Raw genomic sequence first — 18,113 nt, forward strand, 5'->3', positions numbered from 1 at the left:
CTTGGCTTCTCGGTAAACGCAAAGCCCTTTGGAGACAGTGGGTGGGGAGCCTGAGGCGCTAAAGCCGGGAAAGTAAGAAAATAAATATGAGCAGGGGCCCAAGGTAGGCAGACACGGGGCAGAGGGAACCCCGCCCCCAATCCCAGCCCTATCGCCCCATAACTATGCCCAGGTTCGGGCCGGGGACAGGCGGCCCGGGGCAGAAAAGCCTGCTCATCACAGAGAAAGGCGCCGCCCCGATGCCTGCATTTGGAGGGAAATGACCCATCCTGCGTTGCCTGTAAAATAACCGTTTATTTCATATTTTTAAAAACTCCAGTGATAAATGTCCGTTACCGATGGTCAGCGTAAAGTGCCAATCGCAATACAACGCCCATGTCCTAGCCCGCGGCTCGATCCCGGAGGCGGAGGCGGCGGCGGAGCGGGGCAGCCGGAGGCCGGACCCCTCCAGCCCAGGGCCCGCGGGCCCCGCCCCGCAGGCCGGTCCCGGAGCCCGTGGCCCGCAGCGCGGCCGGAGCGGGGATCGGGGATCGGGGATCGGGGATCGGGGATCGGGAATCGGGGAGGGGGAGCGGGGAGCCGGGATCGGGGATGGGGAGCGGGGAACTGGGAGCAGGGAGCCGGGAGCGGGGAACGGGGAGCGGGGAACCGGGAGCGGGCGCTGGGAGCCCGCGGCGGGCCGGGCCGGGCTGCCGGGCGGCTGAAGCAGATACACGGGTTACACTTTTGCGGGCTCCCGGGTGGGGATGGGGCGGGAGAGAGTTCTGGAAGCTCCGAGCGCGCAGAACTTCTGTTCCTCTCCCCCTCTTTCTCCGCAGTCAGAGTTACAAGCTTATATGGTCAAAGAAAAAAAAAATAATAAAGAAAACGTATAAAATAACCATAGAAAAAGTAATACTTCTGGGGGAGGCGCTGCTGCGGCTCCGCGGAGCTTTCGTTCTTCTTATATATATATTTTAAAAATGTAGTTTCCCTTCCGCCACGTGAGTGCCGCCTTTTTGGCCAAGAGTTCAGCCGCGTCCTGGGGGAGCCGCCCTGGCTGCGGGGTCGCGGCCCCGGGCGGGCGGGGCTCCGGAGTTCTGCAGGCGGCGGCACCCCAGGGACGTGGCTGGGGCCCGGGAAGGTCCGGAGCCCCTCCCGCGGGCGGTCCGCTAGTCGCCTTCCGGCTTCTGGTCCCTCTGGAGGAGGAGGCGGCGGGGCCCAGGGTCCGGGCCAGCAGGAGGCTCGCTTAGCATTTGATCTTAGAGGTTTTGAGCTCCTTCACCTGTGAGTGCAGCGTCTTGTGGACAGCGAGAGTCCTGGACTGGCAGAAGCCTTTGCCGCACTCTTGACACTTGAAAGGCTTCTCTTTGGAGTGGATGTATCTGAGGACACAAACAGATGGGGAATTGAGGGATCCATGCAAAGTGATGCGATGTTAGTTAGATGCAGCTGCCCAAGATCCCCTCCCACAACGGTGAGGTGCTTGCCCTCAAAGGAAAGGGGGAGGATTTGGGGGTGCCCAGTGTGGAGCTGGCAAAATGCTGTTTGCAGATGGAGCAGGGAGGAGAGAAGCTTTAGCAATCTCTGATCCATAAGGCCAATGGCCGGCATGCCCTCCTTATAAGGCCGGGGTCAGCGCTGAAGGGGAATGAGGGGACCAGGAGTAGGACAATTAGCCGGAGCTGCACTGTCCCAGAGGAGACCCACCAGCCACATGTGGTTATTAAAATAGAAATCAAGCAAAACGTAAAAGGTAGTTTATCAATCACACGCCTTGCCCGTCCCAAGCGCTGAGTTGTCACGTGCATGGAGGGTCACTCTGCATTTAGCAGGAACTTCTACTGGACAGCACTGAGGATGGAGGGAGGGGTGAGGAAGGTATGCGTGCTTGTCCAGAACTCAGGGAGATCTGACTTAACCCGTCCCCTTTATCCCCTGTTCTCCCCACCCATGCTCCCCAAACTGGTCCCTGGCTTCCTGAGCTATTTTAGGGAATTCCCAAAAGCTGGGGAGCCCCTGAGGGGTGGGGGTGTCTCAAGGACCTCCTCACTAGGGAGGAAAACAGTGAGGACCTAGGCAGACAGGCAGCTCTATTCTAGGGCCACCCAGGGCGCCGCACCTGTGGTCTCTTAGGTGGTCTTGCCTCCGGAAGGCTTTGTGGCAGATGTCACAGGTGTAGGGCCGCTCGTCCGTGTGCGTCCGCTCGTGGATTAGCAGGTTGTAGGACTTGGTGAAGTGGCGGCCACAGAACTTGCAGACAAACTCCTTCTTGGTCTTGGAGGGCAGGCGTCCTCTGGTGGGCTTCTTCTCTGGGGACAGCTTGGTCACATCCAGGAGGGCGCCCAGCCCGCCAGCGGGGGAGCCGGGACCCTCCCCACGGCCGAGCTTGGACGGATCTTCCTGAGTGGCAGCCAAGGCCAGGTTGGCAAAATCAAAGCGAGGCTTGGTCTTGAGCGCCACGGGGCCGCCTGCAGCGGTGATCTCCGGCTTGGGCTGGATGACGTGGGGGAACCAGGGGAAGGCAGGCAGCTGGAAGCGTGCGTCTACCAGGTTGGACACGGCTCCTGGCACCTTGGAGAAAGAGGAGCGCGGCAGGTGCATGGCTGGGTAGCCCAGCGTCCACTGGTGCAGGTGCACGGCGTGCAGCGCGCTGAAGCCGTACAGGTTGGGCAGGTGGTCCGAGGGCACGGTGGGCAGGCCGTTCACTGCCTGGAGGAAGGAGTAGTTGGTGAGCTGCAGGGAGGGGTGGATGGGCACTGGTGCGGGCAAGGTTTTGCTGCCCATGATGGTCGTTTCTGTGGCTTCTCAATGTGGGTCTGCAAGGAGAAGAAGGGAGTGGGGAGAGGACAAGTTGTGGGTGAATCGTCCTTCTGAATCCCAGCCCAACTGTTTCCTTCCTGACCCCCAGGGCAGGCAGGAGCCCAAGTCTAAGACACCACCCATGGAACCGACTGATCTAGAATAAGAATAAGAAGAATAAGAATAAGAATAAGAATAAGAATAAGAATAAGAATGAGAATGAGGAGGAAGAGGAAGAGGAGAAGAAGGAAGGAACCCCTGCTGTGTTTGGAGGGCTCCCTCCAAATGGCCTCTGGCAGAGATGCACAATTTGATAGAGGAACCAGCAGGAAAGTAAATTCAACAAAACACAACCCACTTAAAATAAGAAATGGGGCATACATCAGAATCCCAGGGAAACTGGCATGCAGGAACTTCCATCCACAAAAGCCCTAGTCAACACAGAAGTATACTCTGCTGCAAAGATAACAGGAACCCCTGGAAACACATTTACATAACAACGTGCAAATAAACACAGAAACAGAGGACGACAGAGCCACACATTCTGAAGCAGAGTCAACAACAAGGTGCAAAGATTAAGTGGGAAGAGAGAACAGTGTTCTAAAAAACAAAACAAAACAAAACAAAAAAAACCCTTTTTTTCAGGGAGCAACACACAAATATGAGGGATCTTTCCGCACTCAGGAAGAGCCTTCCAGACGGGGGCACACATACTAGTACGGGCTCACACAGTCCCACAATCGAGCATTTCCAGCTCCTGTGCGTGGCGGTCTACCAGCTGACCTTCAGTCTGGCATCCAGAAGCCATAATCCTCTTTCTCCTCAAAACTCTCAACTTTGACCACAAATTTGTTTTGGGGGCTCACTGTTAGTGAGCCCTTGCTGACAACACTCTCTCTGAAGCTGTTTGTGGACTGATGTCCTTGGGGTCACCTTCGTTTCAGGGGGGACACTGACACCCATCTTCATGGACTCAGTCAGACACCTGCAGTTGCACACAAGGGGACTTAGGTGCCCTCCCTACCCCATAAAAAGGGGGCTTTGGGGTCTTCTGAGGGATGATTATGTGTGTGGTGAGCCCTAGACAGGTGGGTATGCCCGAGGGCAGGAAAGAGCATGGAGGCCTGCCTCAGCTGCCTTGTCTAGCCACCGGCCAGCTGACAGGCCAGAGGGCAGCCAACGGGCTGGCACCTCCCGGCCTCTTGGGTCCGGGTCTCCAGTCTCCATGGACAGGGCTGTGGCCTGCAGAGGGGCCTGTGTCTCGGTCTTCCCTGGACTCTCAGGTTGGTCTGGTGGAGGCAGAAACAGGAGGAACGAAAGTGAAAAGTGCACCCTCTCTGACGCTGAACTCCCTGTAAGTGCTGGCCACCCTGTCCTCTCCCTCTCAGCTCTGAGCAGAGGGCTACTGAGGAAGTCCTTGTGGGGCAGGGAGTTTGGGACACCTTTCTCCTTTGCCCACCCCCCAATCCTCTGGCCCACTACCTTTACCCCTTCTTCCCCCTCTCCTCCGCCTCAGATCTCTCCTTCCCTGGGTGTGCAGGACGATGTTCTGCTTCCCCCTCCACCGCACTCGCTGACACCCACCTGGGAGTGTGGGCCCGCGGCTTCCCCTCAGCCCAGGCCTACACTCAGCTGCCTTTCCTCGCAGCAAAGTCTTCCCTGAGAAGAAAGCACCGCCGCCGCGGCGTTGGCGGGAAGAGTGAGGAAGATCTGGACCCAGGAACTTGTCCCCTGGGGCTGGCTGGAGGGTCACCAGCTACGTGTTGGGCCAGAAAGACAGAAGCTCTGCTGGGGGTGGGAGTGGGGGGTTACAAAACTCCCTGCGGCGAAGATGTGCGTGCTCCCTTCCTCTGGCGGTTGAATGAAAACCTAGCTGACCGCAGCAATTAACTCAGCCTCCCGGCTAGGAGGGGCTCAAATCTGCAGCAGCGAAACCTCCAGGACCGAGTGCTGGCGGCGGGCGCGCAGGGCCCTGGCCTCTGCTCCCCTTCTCTCTGCTGCCCCAGCCAGGGCTCGTGGGGGCAAGCGGAGACCATCCTAGAACTTGGGACATGCGAAGCAAAATAGGAATCAAATAGAAATCAGGCCAGAGAGAAAGCAGGGGAAGGAAAGAGGGAGGAGAAGGAGAAGAAGGAGAAAACTCCCCAACTTCACAGGTTGGCTGGGACTCGGGCGAGGTGAGCGCTCTTTGATTTGCTGTCACCCCCTCCTCCTGCCCCCAGGAGCTGGAATCAGATGCTATCTGGCTCCCAGGGACCTGCCCAGGGGCCCTCCACTCCCAGGTCTCCGTGCTCGGCCGACCCGCGGCCAAGTGAGCGGCGGGACTCTGGCCGCACGCGGGTCCGAGCCCGCCCCGTGCCCGAGGGGGAGAACCCAGGCACCTGGCGGGGCCCCCTGGCCCTTCCGCGCCCACCGGGAGCGCAGACGCGGGCACGGCGGGCGGAGGGGCGCTTGCGGCCACCAGAGCTCTGGGGCCACCGCCTCATCTGGTTTCCCCAACACTCGGGGTTTTTTTGTTTGTTTTTCCTCCGCGGGAGCGCAGCCCGTTTCTTATTTTCTGCCCCATTCCCAGGACAGCGCTCGCCACACTCCCGCCAACGACTTTGACTTTCCCGGGGACGAAATTCGTTGGAAACGTGGCTCTTTGCACCCGTACCGAGAATGGGCCGAATGCGAGACCCGGTTTCCGGCGGTCAGCGGAGAGCAAAGCACAGCTCACCGGGCTCTCCAGCCCCAGAGGGTGCGCTCTGCGGGCCCCGACCCCGGGACCCGGGGTGAACTCTGCAGATCATTCAAGGCGAGAGGGAACCCCTCTCCCCAGGCCCTGCGGCATCGCCTCCGGACCTCGGAGGAGGTGCGGGCACAGGTCCCCACTCCGCGCGGCAAATGCGTGTCGCGCTTGGAAGCCGGAGTCCCCGCGCCGTGGAGCGCCGATCCCGCGGCTGCAGGGAGCCCCAGCCGGGCATTAATGAAGTGTGCAGAGTCTATTAAAGCGGTTTATTCGGGGCTAATTGAGCGTGTGCGAGTTAACTGCTTGCATTAATGAGGACGGCGGAGCGAGCTCCGGGAGCCTGAGCCTGGCGGAGCCCAGCAGGAGCCGCAGAAAACCATCCCGCACGCGGAATCCCCAACGCGAGGGGCCCGGCTCCTTTGGTTGAATTTTTCCCACGGATTGCGAGCAAACGAATCCTTCTGCCAGGCTTCCATCCGCCGCATTGAGACGCCCTCTGCGCCCTTAGCGATCTGCTCCCCAATCTTAATGAAACCACAGTTCCTTAGAGGAGCGGGGGGGGGGGGGGGGGGGAGCGGGAGCGGGAGGGAGAGGACATATCTACCCAGGGGTCTCCCTCCATCCTCATCCCCTGTCCCTGTCAAACTTTCTCTGCTTCTGGAAGCTGCGAACTTGGGAAACCAACTAGCCTTGCACGTGGTTTCTGTTCCCCAGAGCCGGCACACAGCCCTGAACCCGGTGAAATTTACCCAGGGGTGGCAACAAAGAAACTCGTCGCTGCCTGCCACCCTCCAGCCTACCCCGCGCCGCGCTAGCTACCTGGGAGCGGCTGAAAGGGTGCTGGATGTGCGTTTTCCTGCTCATCAGAGACGTCTCTGGGGAGACATGAGCTCAGCAGGCCAGCCCTCACCTCCTTCCCTCTCCTCTCCCGAAGGCTGGGTTTGGGGACAGTGGAGGGAGCAAACGAATTCTTCCTTCCCAAACCCCAAGCTGGAGACAGCCGCCGCTCCGTGGTGTTTCTGGGGAAGCGGCGGCGGGGCGGTCTCCAGTTGGACAGCGGTGGGTTGCACTCCAGGCCTTGATCCCAGGACAATCGTCCCCTTAGAAAATCCCAAACCAGTGCGAGATGGGCCAGCCACAGGGCCCTGCGCTCCCAGGTCCAGCCCCCCCTCCAACCTGAGCGCAACTGCACAAAAGACAGGTTCGCCTGGAGCGCGACCCCGCAGGGGGATGCACCTGTCCCGGGCGACGGCCGCGGCCCTGGCCGTCCATCCGCTCGCTCTCCTCCTTCTCCATCGGCTAAGCTCGGGCCGGGCTAGGCGCCCGTCTCCGGAAAGTGTGTGTCCGCTGAAGTGGCTGCATTTTCTTAGAGGGACCACTCCCCCCCGCCCCCGGCTGACATCCCAAATCCGTGGACACCTCGCCCCGGATCTCACGGAGTCTGGCCCCTCTGGGGACAGTCGTGGAAGCGCGCCCTCTCCTCCCTCATCCCCAGGAGATCAGAGGTCGGGAGCCCCGAGCCAGCACCCCTAGCCACCCTAGGCTGCATCGGCTCTCCCTTCCGAAAAGCCCTGCAGCCTCCGCCCGCCCAGAGGCGCGTCCTTCTGGGGTACCGAGCGCGCAGAGCCCCCCGGCGCGCAGTGACAGGGGCGGGAGTCCCGCCCGCACCCCCTCGCCGCGCCGGGGCGCCCGGGGCTGCCGTTACCTCTGGGTCTGCGGCGGTCCCGTCCCGGGCTCAGCGAGCGCGTGTCCGGGGCTCCCGCTGCGGGGGACCCGGGAAGCCAGAAGCACTGGATCCCACAGGCACCCCGAGCTCCAGAGCCCTGGCCCCTCTCCGGCTGCGGGGACTGGGAGCGCCAGGCGCGCGGGGAGCGCTCAGCGGCCGCCGGGGATGGCGCGTCCCGTTCGGGGCTGCCGGCTCCCGGCTCCCGGCTCCCGGCTCCCGGGTCGTTCGGGTCTGAACCGGTCAAGGCTGGGAACGCGCTGGGGAGAAACCGAGCTCAGACTCACTCATCCCTGTGCACCGAGCCGCCTACTTATTTTAACCCACCACCCTCCCTCCTCCCTCCTCCCTCCTCCCTCCTCCCGGCCCCGGGATTCCACCACTCCCTCCCGCCCCTGCCCCCCTCCCAACCCTGCCCGCGCCTGCGCACTGGGGAACAAAGTTTTGCTGACCCGGGCAGCAGGCTTTGGCAGCTGCGCTTGCTGAGCCCCGGCCTCCCGGGACCTGCGTTCCCAGCTCCTCAGTCCTGTTCGACTCCCTCCCCCGTGTTGGTGGGCCCTCAAGGGCACCCCCATCGCGCGAGGAGAAACAGCCGCCAGCAGAGGAGAGCCTGGGTCTCCGGCCTTTGGCGAGCCCACTCCTGCGCGCCTGGGACACAGCCTGTGCCGAGTGGAGACGGGGTCACCGGGGACCCAGCGCTGAAGCTGGGGCTCAGCACCCTGGGGCCCCCGGCAGCGTCTCCTCTTCTCCCCCCAGCATCCCTTCCCAGAGGGGAGGGTCCCGGGGGTGGCGCAGCCCCGGACATCCCGGCGTGCTGAGTCCCAGACGGTGCCCCAGACTCGGGCTAGGACGCTGGGTAGGAAGATCAGAGGCGGAGGTGGAGAGCCAGCCGGGGAAAGAGGTTATAAAAAAAAAGTTATTTTCCTGGGACCCGGACCGGCTGGGATTCCGCCCCAATGGACAGCCGCACCCTCTGAACACGCATTCATTTGTTTTGGAAGGACGGCTGGGAGTCTGGAAAGCGGCGTCAGGCACGTGAGACAAGTAGGCAGCAGGCCCTCGAGTCCCAGGAGCCGGGTCAGGTGGATTCGGGGAATCTAGGAGGAGGGTCAGGGTCCTCGCTGCCAGGAATCTTGTTCGCAGGGCTGATGCCTCAGGGGGAGTGCCATTTACCCTCTGACTGCTCACTGCGAGGAGCTGACCTTCGGCTGACCCCAGCCCTGACTCCTCCCTGCCACCTCCCCCAACACCCAGCTTTGGGCTTGAGAGAAGGTGCTGGGTGGGGGTGGGGGTTGGGGGCAGGGAGGTTTGGGGGGGGGGCGGGGTCCAGGTTCACACACCGCACTGCGCTCCTGGAGTCTGCCACACCGCAGGGTGCGCTGCTGAGTGCCTCTTCCTAGCCGGGCTGAATCCTGGCATTAGGGAGTCCTTGGCTGGTGGTCTCCTCTGGAGAGAGGAGCTGCCACTATGTGGAACTTTGGTCTGCTAGTCTGCACAGGCGTTTCTTAGGGTACCACTACCTGATCTAGGACATAGTGGGAGGAGACCCTGGTATCTGCAGCAAGCTTTTAAAACAGAGCCTGCCCTCCAACCCGGAGCTAAGGTGGCTGGAGCAGCAGGAGGAAGTCTTTGCACCAAGGGATGGCACTCCCGCCCTGCCACCGTTCATGCTGGAGCCAGGGACCCATATAGGTTTGCAGCTGGAGCTGCCAGTGAGGGCAACTTTCTGGCCAGGGCGAGGCCCCTTGAGAGCAGAAGGGGAGGGGGGGAAGCGGGGGAGGGGGGGGGCTGAAATCACTGTCCTCTCGGAGATTGCAAGGCAGCAAGTTCCCAGAGCAGGGGAGGGTCTGGGCTCAGAAGGGCGTTCCTGGATTGTCCGGGCTGCCACCTGGAGGGAGGGAACTGGCTTGTACCGGTCCTGGGTTCTCCTAGGAGACAAGCTCTGGGAACCCCCCTTAGCGGTGGCAAAAGACTCATAGAGGGGGGACCCCACCATGGGTGCCTGGCTGTCCAGACAGTGTCCCCTCCGAAGCGGATGCTCAGCTGGACGAGCCTCCTGGGGTGTAGAATCCCATCACCTGCTCAAAACGCTGTCCGGGACCACGGCTCTTCCTTCCTTTCGCCACTCGCCTGTCCTTCTGCATCAGGGCTCTTGGCCAAACATTTCAACGCTCAGAGTAGGGGTCCCGAAGGAGCTCTCGCAGAGAGAGTCTTAGGGATTGAAGGAAAGGTCCGTGCGACCTGGTTATTGAATAAGGCTCTTGCCAGGTGATCTGGAAAACTGATCCTGATTTAGGTCAGCCCACGTGGGGCAGGAAGGGGAGGAAAGCTGGGGGCCGGTCCCTCAGGGCCTTTCTTCCCCGGAGTCCTGGCTGCCTTGCCTGGGGCTGGTCTGCAGGACAGGAAGAGATGCGCCTGTTTCAGACACCTGGCTTCCACACCCCCCTCCCGGGTCCCACAGTGCACAGCCCCAGAACTCCGGGATAACGAAATTCGAGATCTGCTCGTTGCTGAAGTGTTCTCCATCCCCATCCAAGCTCCCAAGGGGGTGACCCCCAAACCATGGCCTCAGTGTCCGCTGGAGACCAACCAGGTTCTGGTTCCTGAGATGGCCAGAAGCCCAGGAGCTGAGATCCAAGAGCGGAAGCCCTCCCCGCCTATTTAAGAGAAATTAATCAGGCCCTGGGCAGCAGGTCTAGGAGGCAGCCAGCGCCCGGGCTGCGCTTGGATGGGTGAAGGAGGGCGGGACCCAGAACAGGTCAGGGCTAGGAGGGTAATGGTTAGCGAAGGCCTATGCGTCCAGGACTCGCCAGGACGTCACGTTTCACATTTGGTAAACGTTGTGTGGAAGGCAGTGCCATCCCGCCGGGACCCAGCCTCTCTAAGGCCAGGGAGCCCTGGGAAAGCAGCAGGAAAGTCCCATTTCTGGGCACCGCGCAGCTGCAGGCAGCAGCCAGCAACCAGACCGGTGCAAACTCGCACAGGCTCTTCCCTGCGTTCCCGCCCCCAGCCTGCAGGGCGGAGCCACCTGTGCCCGAGGGGTCCTTTGGCCAGGACCTAGCAGCCTTAGGGCAAGGTTCCCTCCATAGCAATGGGGCCTCCTTGACCGGGTAACGCCCCCCCGCCCCCTCCCCCCAAAAAAACACAAAGAAACTGCCGGTGGGGTCCCGCAGGGAGAGATCGCCTAGCCGTGAGAGCCCCGGGCTGTTGACCACACCGCGCCCATTCCAGAAGGGAGCCCCGGCCTCTGCCTTTCCTTGGGCACATTTGGGGTGCTGACAGCTCCGCTGGTCTCCCCAGCCCCTCTCCTCACCCCGGTGTGCTGGGCAGGCGAAGTGCCCAGCCTGCGATTGGAGTGAACACTGAGCAGCTTCCAGAAAATTAACCAGAACATGGCTTATGCTGTTTCGGGGTCTTGTGGATTCAAAAAGGAACCCCACCTTTCCCCACTTTCTAGCCACACAACAGTGATCTCATTTTTTCAAAACGGAATGCACTTCGCACTTGTGAGGTGGGTTTTTTTTTTCTTTTTCCTCTAGTGCAAGCTTTCCCGTGACTGCACCGCGGACCTTGGGGGTCTGCTCACGAGACCCCCCTTCACGCGCCGCCCGAGGTTTCAAATAACCGGGAGATTTAGGCATCCCTCTGTAATCGTTTACATGATGGATTGTAATGGCTCAATAGTTCCTCTGGAACCATTACGATCAATCAGGTCGGAATCCAGCTTTGGGGGGGGGGACGTGTGTAGCACGGGGAGGGAGGGAACATGACATCCAGACACACGGGGCAGATAACACATCCTGATAACTCGCCAGCAACTCCGGGGGCTCGGGAGGAGCAACCCCAGGTGGACGCAAGAGCTGGCGTTTCTGGTGGCAGCGAGACACACGTTACAGCATCAAAACTGAAAGGGAAAGTGAGCTGCCGCTGCGGCCAGTTCCCGGTTCCTGAGTTCTTCAGGAGCACGGAGTATCTCCGAACTGTCTGCACCTCATTAAACGTAACCGTGCACAGGAATGCATCTACCCTGGGTTTATAAGAATAGGTACGGAGCACCAATATGCGAATAGACTCTGGGCATGCTATCGCCGAGAAAATAAAATGAGAAAAGCCCGGCGTTCTGAGCAGCAAATGCACAATGTGTGCAAAAGGCGTGGCGAGTTCTAAATCTTTGCACCCATGTGAGCTGTCAGAATTATTTCTGACACGCAGCAGATCTCTGTTCTAAGATTACTGAACTTTTCCTCCACCCAAAGGTGGAAATAAACGTGTTAGACACGGCGCAGTGTCCAACCGAAGGGAGGATGATGAAGAAATGCCCTTTGAACTGGGTCGTGGGTAGTGAGGGTGAAACCCAGCGGATGGAAACCTCGCCACCGCGCGGTGCTGGGTTCTGGAAGGGCTCCCTCAGCGGTGGCGAGAAAACTGAGCGCTCGCGGTAATTAAACATTTCCAGACGCTGGAGGGTTATTATCTGCATCGCGATTTCCGGGCGGGCGGGCGGGCGAGAGGGCTCAGCGGGTCTGGCTGAGAGGTTGGGTCCAGAGATTCCCGGACACAATCCTAAAGAAAACGCGCCACCTGCTGGCCAGCAACTGGCATCTCCAGGGCTCCTTCCTTCAATGATCTCAAATCGTGTCATCCCTCTATAATCGTATCTTAAACAAAACAAAACAAAACAAAACAAAACAAAAAAGCCCCCACTTTCTTTTCTAAGTCACACAGTTCGCCCTTACTCGTGTAAAAATATGCACATCGTTCCAAACAGGGACCCTTGTTCTCTTCTGTTTTCCCTGCTCCGATCCAGGTTCCCTGGTGGTCTAGTGGTTAGGATTCGGCGCTCTCTCCAATCCAGATGGATGAGTTCTGGGTTGTTTCCCCCCTCTTCTTTCTCTCCCTTTAATCAGATATCCTTAGCAGCGACCCACCACCATTAGTTCTGGTTGTTGGCATAAGGGTGAGCCAGGATCTAACGTGAAACGTGTGTGCCCTCTCTGAGCTGGGTTAGAGCCACCTGTCAGGGAATGCCCGGAGGTGAGGATGGCCAGGCTCCTGCCTACCCGCTCCCTCCCTGCTATGGGCTGTCATGCTGAGCCCCTCCGAGGGCTCCCACTGGGCTTTCTGAAGAGCCATAGGGATGGGTGGAGTCTCCTTCCGGATTTCCCTGGACCGCCTGCTGCTTCCTCCCCTCCCCTTGTTCCCAGACCTTTAGATTCCAGGCCCTTGGCTTTTTTTCTTCCTCAAATTCCCCCACCAAATATTTCAGCTGGGCCCTCTCTTCTCCTTGGCATCAGAGCTGCATTTACAAAATTTATTATTTTTTATTTGAGATGTAATTGACATGTGACATTGTGTAAGGTGTACAATGTCTTGGCTTGATACATTTATATATTGCAATAAGATTACCACCAGAGCACTAGCTAACACTCCTATCACGTCATATAATTCTTTCTTTTCCCTTTTTTTTTTTTTTTTTTTTTTTTTTAGAACTTTTGAATCCTAGTTATCTTTTTTTACAGAGAAGAAGGGAGAGAGACAGAGAGCTAGAAACATTGATGAGAGAGAAACATTGACCAGCTGCCTCTTGCAGACCCTTTACAGGGGATGTGCCCACAACCAATGTATATGCCCTTGACCTGAATCGAACCCGGGACCTTTCAGTCCACAGACCGACGCTCTACCGCTGAGCCAAGCCGGTTTTGGCTCTTTTCCTTTTTGTGTGTGGTGAGAACATTTTGGTTGTAGTCTCTTAGAAACTTTGACGTTTCTGACACAGTATTGCTGACTACAATCACTCTGCTGAGATTAAATTTCCAGAATTTACCTATTTATCTACTAGTTTTAGTTTGTGGTCTTTTTTTTAAAAAATATATATTTTATTGATTTTACACAGAGAGGAATTGAGAGGGATAGATAGTTAGAAATGTCGATGAGAGAGATACATCGACCAGCTGCCTCTTGCACACCCCCTACTTGGGATGTGCCCACAACCAAGGTATGTGCCCTTGACCAGAATCGAACCCGGGACCTTTCAGTCCACAGGCCGACGCTCTATCCACTGAGCCAAACCGGTTTCGGCTAGTTTGTGGTCTTAACCAACATCCCCCTGTACCCCCATTCCCAGCTCCTGGCATCATTCTAATATTTGTTTTTTGGGGTCAGGCAAAGCTGAATCTATGATGCTGTCTTTTCCTTGTTATCAAAGCTCCAGCCTTCCAGACAGCAACCAGAAGGAGAAATACTAGTGCTCTGTGGCTTGTCTCCTGCTTACAGAAGGGAGCAGGGTGTAGGGGACCCTCAGGGGCTTCAGCTGTGCCTCTCCCCACCTCCCTCACAGCTGTGCCCCTACCCACATCCCTCACAGCTGTGCCCCTACCCACCTCCCTCACAGCTGTGCCCCTACCCACCTCCCTCACAGTTGTGCCCCTACCCACCTCCCTCACAGCTGTGCCCCTACCCACCTCCCTCACAGCTGTGCCTCTATCTACCCACCTCCCTCACAGCTGTGCCTCTATTTACCCACCTCCCTCACAGCTGTGCCTCTATCTACCCACCTCCCTCACAGCTGTGCCCCTACCCACCTCCCTCACAGCTGTGCCCCTACCCACCTCCCTCACAGCTGTGCCTCTATCTACCCACCTCCCTCACAGCTGTGCCTCTATCTACCCACCTCCCTCACAGCTGTGTCTCTATCTACCCACCTCCCTCACAGCTGTGCCCCTACCCACCTCCCTCACAGCTGTGCCCCTACCTACCTCCCTCACACCTGTGCCTCTATCTACCCACCTCCCTCACAGCTGCCCCTACCCTCCTCCCTCACAGCTGTGCCTCTATCTACCCACCTCCCTCACAGCTGCCCCTACCCTCCTCCCTCACAGCTGTGCCTCTATCTACCCACCTCCCTCACAGCTGCCCCTACCCTCCTCCCTCACAGCTGCCCCTACCCACCTCCCTCACAGCTGTGCCCTTACCCACCTCCCTCACAGCTGTGCCCCTACCCACCTCCCTCACAGCTGCCCCTACCCACCTCCCTCACAACTGTGCCCCTACCCACCTTCCTCACAGCTGTGCCTCTATCTACCCACCTCCCTCACAGCTGTGCCCCTACCCACCTCCCTCACAGCTGTGCCTCTATCTACCCACCTCCCATACAGCTGTGCCCCTACCAACCTCTCTCACAGCTGTGCCTCTATCTACCCACCTCCCTCACAGCTGCCCCTACCCACCTCCCTCACAGCTGTGCCCCTACCCACCTCCCTCACAGTTGTGCCCCTACCCACCTCCCTCACAGCTGTGCCCCTACCCACCTCCCTCACAGCTGTGCCTCTATCTACCCACCTCCCTCACAGCTGTGCCCCTACCCACCTCCCTCACAGCTGTGCCCCTACCTACCTCCCTCACACCTGTGCCTCTATCTACCCACCTCCCTCACAGCTGTGCCCCTACCCACCTCCCTCACAGCTGCCCCTACCCACCTCCCTCACAGCTGTGCCCCTACCCACCTTCCTTACAGCTGTGCCTCTATCTACCCACCTCCCTCACAGCTGTGCCCCTACCCACCTCCCTCACAGCTGTGCCTCTATCTACCCACCTCCCTCACAGCTGCCCCTACCCTCCTCCCTCACAGCTGCCCCTACCCACCTCCCTCACAGCTGTGCCCCTACCCACCTCCCTCACAGCTGTGCCCCTACCCACCTCCCTCACAGCTGCCCCTACCCACCTCCCTCACAGCTGTGCCCCTACCCACCTTCCTCACAGCTGTGCCTCTATCTACCCACCTCCCTCACAGCTGTGCCCCTACCCACCTCCCTCACAGCTGTGCCTCTATCTACCCACCTCCCATACAGCTGTGCCCCTACCCACCTCCCTCACAGCTGTGCCCCTACCCACCTCCCTCACACCTGTGCCCCTACCCACCTCCCTCACAGCTATGCCTCTGGGAAGTACAGAGCTGCAGCTGCACAATTTCTAGTCGGGAAGAAGATGGACGCTGAGATTTCTCCCAGCCACACTGCATGGACCAAATTCTGGGCAAAGTGTCACTTGTCCTAGGGATTCCCAAGACCCATGGCTAGCTCTCATGCCACTCCTTGGAGCAAAAGCTTGAGATACACACAGAGAAAACAGGCGAGAGACCGAGCGCAGGACAGCCTCCCTGCCTCTGCTCCAGGCAATCGCAGGAAGCTGGGCTCCCCTGCCACCCAGCCCTTTCTCTGCCCCAGGAAGAGGGAGGCTCTCCTAGTCCCTCATCCTGAGCTTGCAGTGAAGGGTGCTGAAATGGAAGCCACCTGACCTAGACACTCCTGAGGACTATGAAGGCCACCGACCCCCCACCCCCCCCCACCACCTCCCAAGTGACGGGAAATCCAGGGTGCCTCACGCTGCCGGGGGAATAATGAGGCTGCCTGGATGGAAGGGGTCAGGAGTTGCTGCCACATTAGTGTTTACGGCAGGGTCTTCCTGAGTTCAGACTGTCACCCTGAAGACGTGCTAGGTCCCTGAAGTGGTGGCCCAACTGGGCGGGCAGCGATTACCCCTGAGAACGTGGAAGGCATCTGGATGCCACTCTACTATATGGCGTTCGCCCACCAGGTGTGACGGGAACCCAAGCTCCGGTTGTGGGGAGAGACAGGGTGGTGGAGAGGTTGGCATTGACCTTTGGGAAAACCCAGAGTGACCAGCAAGCTGGGAGAGACCCACCCCCGTGCTAGAACACCCCTCCATCCTCTGATTTCTAGGAAGCTAGACTCAGGGAGAGCAGGAGTGGTGCTTGTGATCTGAGCCACATCACAGCGCAGTGGGATGTTTGCACTGAGCAGGAAACCACACTCCCTGTCTCAGCCAAGTGCAAGGCCAGGCACCCTCCACTGGTTTCCGCTGGGCATTGGTGTGGCCCATAGGCTACCAGCTCCCAAGACAGCTAGCTCCCTTTATCCCCAGGTTACCCCAGGCACATCCACTTGCCAATCAGGCCTATAGTCCCACCACCGGAACTCTTTCTCTGAAAAGCATTTGCTGAAACACTTTGAACAAATAAATAAATATTAAATAAATAAATAACAAATAAATCAAAAATAAATAAATAAATAAATAAAGGAATTATATTAGCATGCCAGTTTTCACTTCCAAATGACTGTTGGTATGATTCTTTCATATATTTGGGAATTAGTTTGCATATCACATGTCCACAGTAAGGAGATGGAGAGATAAAGTAAAACAAAAGTATCATGGATATATTCTAGTTAAAGAATTTCTGGAATTGTGACTTGTCTTGAAAAAAAAAAAAAAATGGTAGTCTGCTCAAAGATTTCAGAAGATTTCCTAAGAAAGGATCCACTGCTGTGGGGCTTGCTCTTTCTTAGTTTCCGGAGGCGGTAGCCAGGGGAGCTGCCCGCGGCCACCAGGAGGCCCAGGTCCTGCCCAGGCAGGAAGCACTGGGAGCTTAGGACGCCCCCACAGGAGCCCGCACAGGGCAGCTCCGAGCCGCGCTGGTTCAAGGCCCACCCCTGAGGACAGAAAGGGAAGGACCACGCAGGCATCACTCAGCTCAGCTTACTGCGGGCTAACTGTAATTGGCCAACTCCTGCCGGGTGGGAAGTGGCAGTTAACGTGTTGATGGTTTAAGAAGACTCTTTTCAAAGTTCTGTCACGAGTTACTCTACTCATGCGTCACAATGCAGATCCCTGGGCCCTGTCCCCAGAGATTCTGGCTCTGGAGGCCTGCAGGTTTGAAGAGCTCCACAGAAGGGTAGTCTTTGGAGCACATCCCTATTGGGAACCATCACTCCGCCCCGTGGTGTCCAGGTCTTGCTCAGGAGAATTCCAAGGATTGAAAAGTTACCCCGAATCAAAAGAATGGCTCTTCATTACAGCACTTTATACACTTATACACTCAGGCAGGTGATTCTTCTTTACAAGCCCCCATCCCCTGTTTTCTTAACAGTACTGAACCCGATGGTTCTCAGTGGCTGTGGGTCTGGGAGAAATGCCCACCTCAGCCCACGGAGGAAAAAAGTCATTTCTGCAGCCGGAGGGTTTTCTTGGGAATACAGAGGGCCAGCTGGAACCAAGGAGCAAAACTGCCCCTAAAGTGAGGCCAGACAGAGCCCAGGGGACGGGTGGCTTCAGGCACCTGGGAACTGCCTTTAGCCTTTGGAAGCTGATCACATTCAGGGTAACTGAAGGGAAAGGAGACCTCTAAAGTCACTGGGTGAGCTTTTTTTTTTTTTTTTTTTTTAACCCGTAGCCTGTGCTATGAGGGTATCAGAAGCTGCCAGGAGAAGGAAGGCACTGTGGCTAAAGGAGGGTCCTTGGCTGCTCCCTCCCCCTGCACGTGGGATGGAAGATTAATTACTCTCACAGGAGCCGTCTAGCCAGCTGACGGGCAACACTGCCATAGCCTGTGATTCCTGTGTTCTTCGGGGTGAGGACATTAGGGCTAGCCAGTAGTTCTTCTTATTTTTTTTTTAAATCTTTATTGTTTAAAGAATTACATATAGTATTACATATGTCTCTAGTAGTTGCTTTTAATGCTTTTATTTTGACAGTTCTTTCCACTTTTGTTTTCATAAAAACTCATTTACATGCCCACTCATTTTTAAAGCCATGTAAACTGTTTTGTACTACCAATTTTAGTCACCTGTCATATGCATAAGTGAGGCAACACATGTCAACGTGTCCATAAGATTTCCTGAAGTCAAGTGCATGCAGGGCCCTGGTTTGATGGGAAGGACCCACGGAAGTCATTCACTAACTCCATCGGAGTGATTGTGGTAACGCAGGAGCCAAGTCCGTTGAGCTAGCGTGGCTCTGCCGTGGGTGCCTCCAGGAGGGGGCATCATTCCCATTACTCCTGTTTTTATTTCCAGAGAAGTGGGG

At 57.8% G+C, this 18,113-nt stretch overlaps 1 protein-coding gene across 2 annotated transcripts; it reads right to left on the reverse strand.

The window, feature by feature from the left end:
* Positions 1-279: 279 nt before the first annotated feature.
* On the reverse strand, positions 280-7,555 carry OSR1 (odd-skipped related transcription factor 1). 2 transcript variants are annotated; one of them, XM_084900532.1, is made up of 3 exons: positions 7,218-7,555; positions 2,102-2,798; positions 280-1,364 (listed from the first exon to the last, which is right to left on the reverse strand). In XM_084900532.1, exons 2-3 carry the CDS (start codon positions 2,764-2,766, stop codon positions 1,229-1,231), a joined length of 801 nt encoding a protein of 266 aa, XP_084756658.1. In that variant the 5' UTR covers positions 2,767-2,798; positions 7,218-7,555; the 3' UTR covers positions 280-1,228. The 2 variants fall into 2 exon arrangements, with proteins under 2 accessions (XP_084756658.1, XP_084756659.1); XM_084900533.1 differs by lacking the exon at positions 7,218-7,555 and adding an exon at positions 6,749-7,132.
* Between the last annotated feature and the right edge of the window lie 10,558 nt (positions 7,556-18,113).

This window comes from Pipistrellus hanaki (assembly GCF_964339955.1).
Source record: "Pipistrellus hanaki genome assembly, chromosome: 12".
NCBI classification, from domain to species: Eukaryota; Metazoa; Chordata; class Mammalia; order Chiroptera; family Vespertilionidae; genus Pipistrellus; species Pipistrellus hanaki.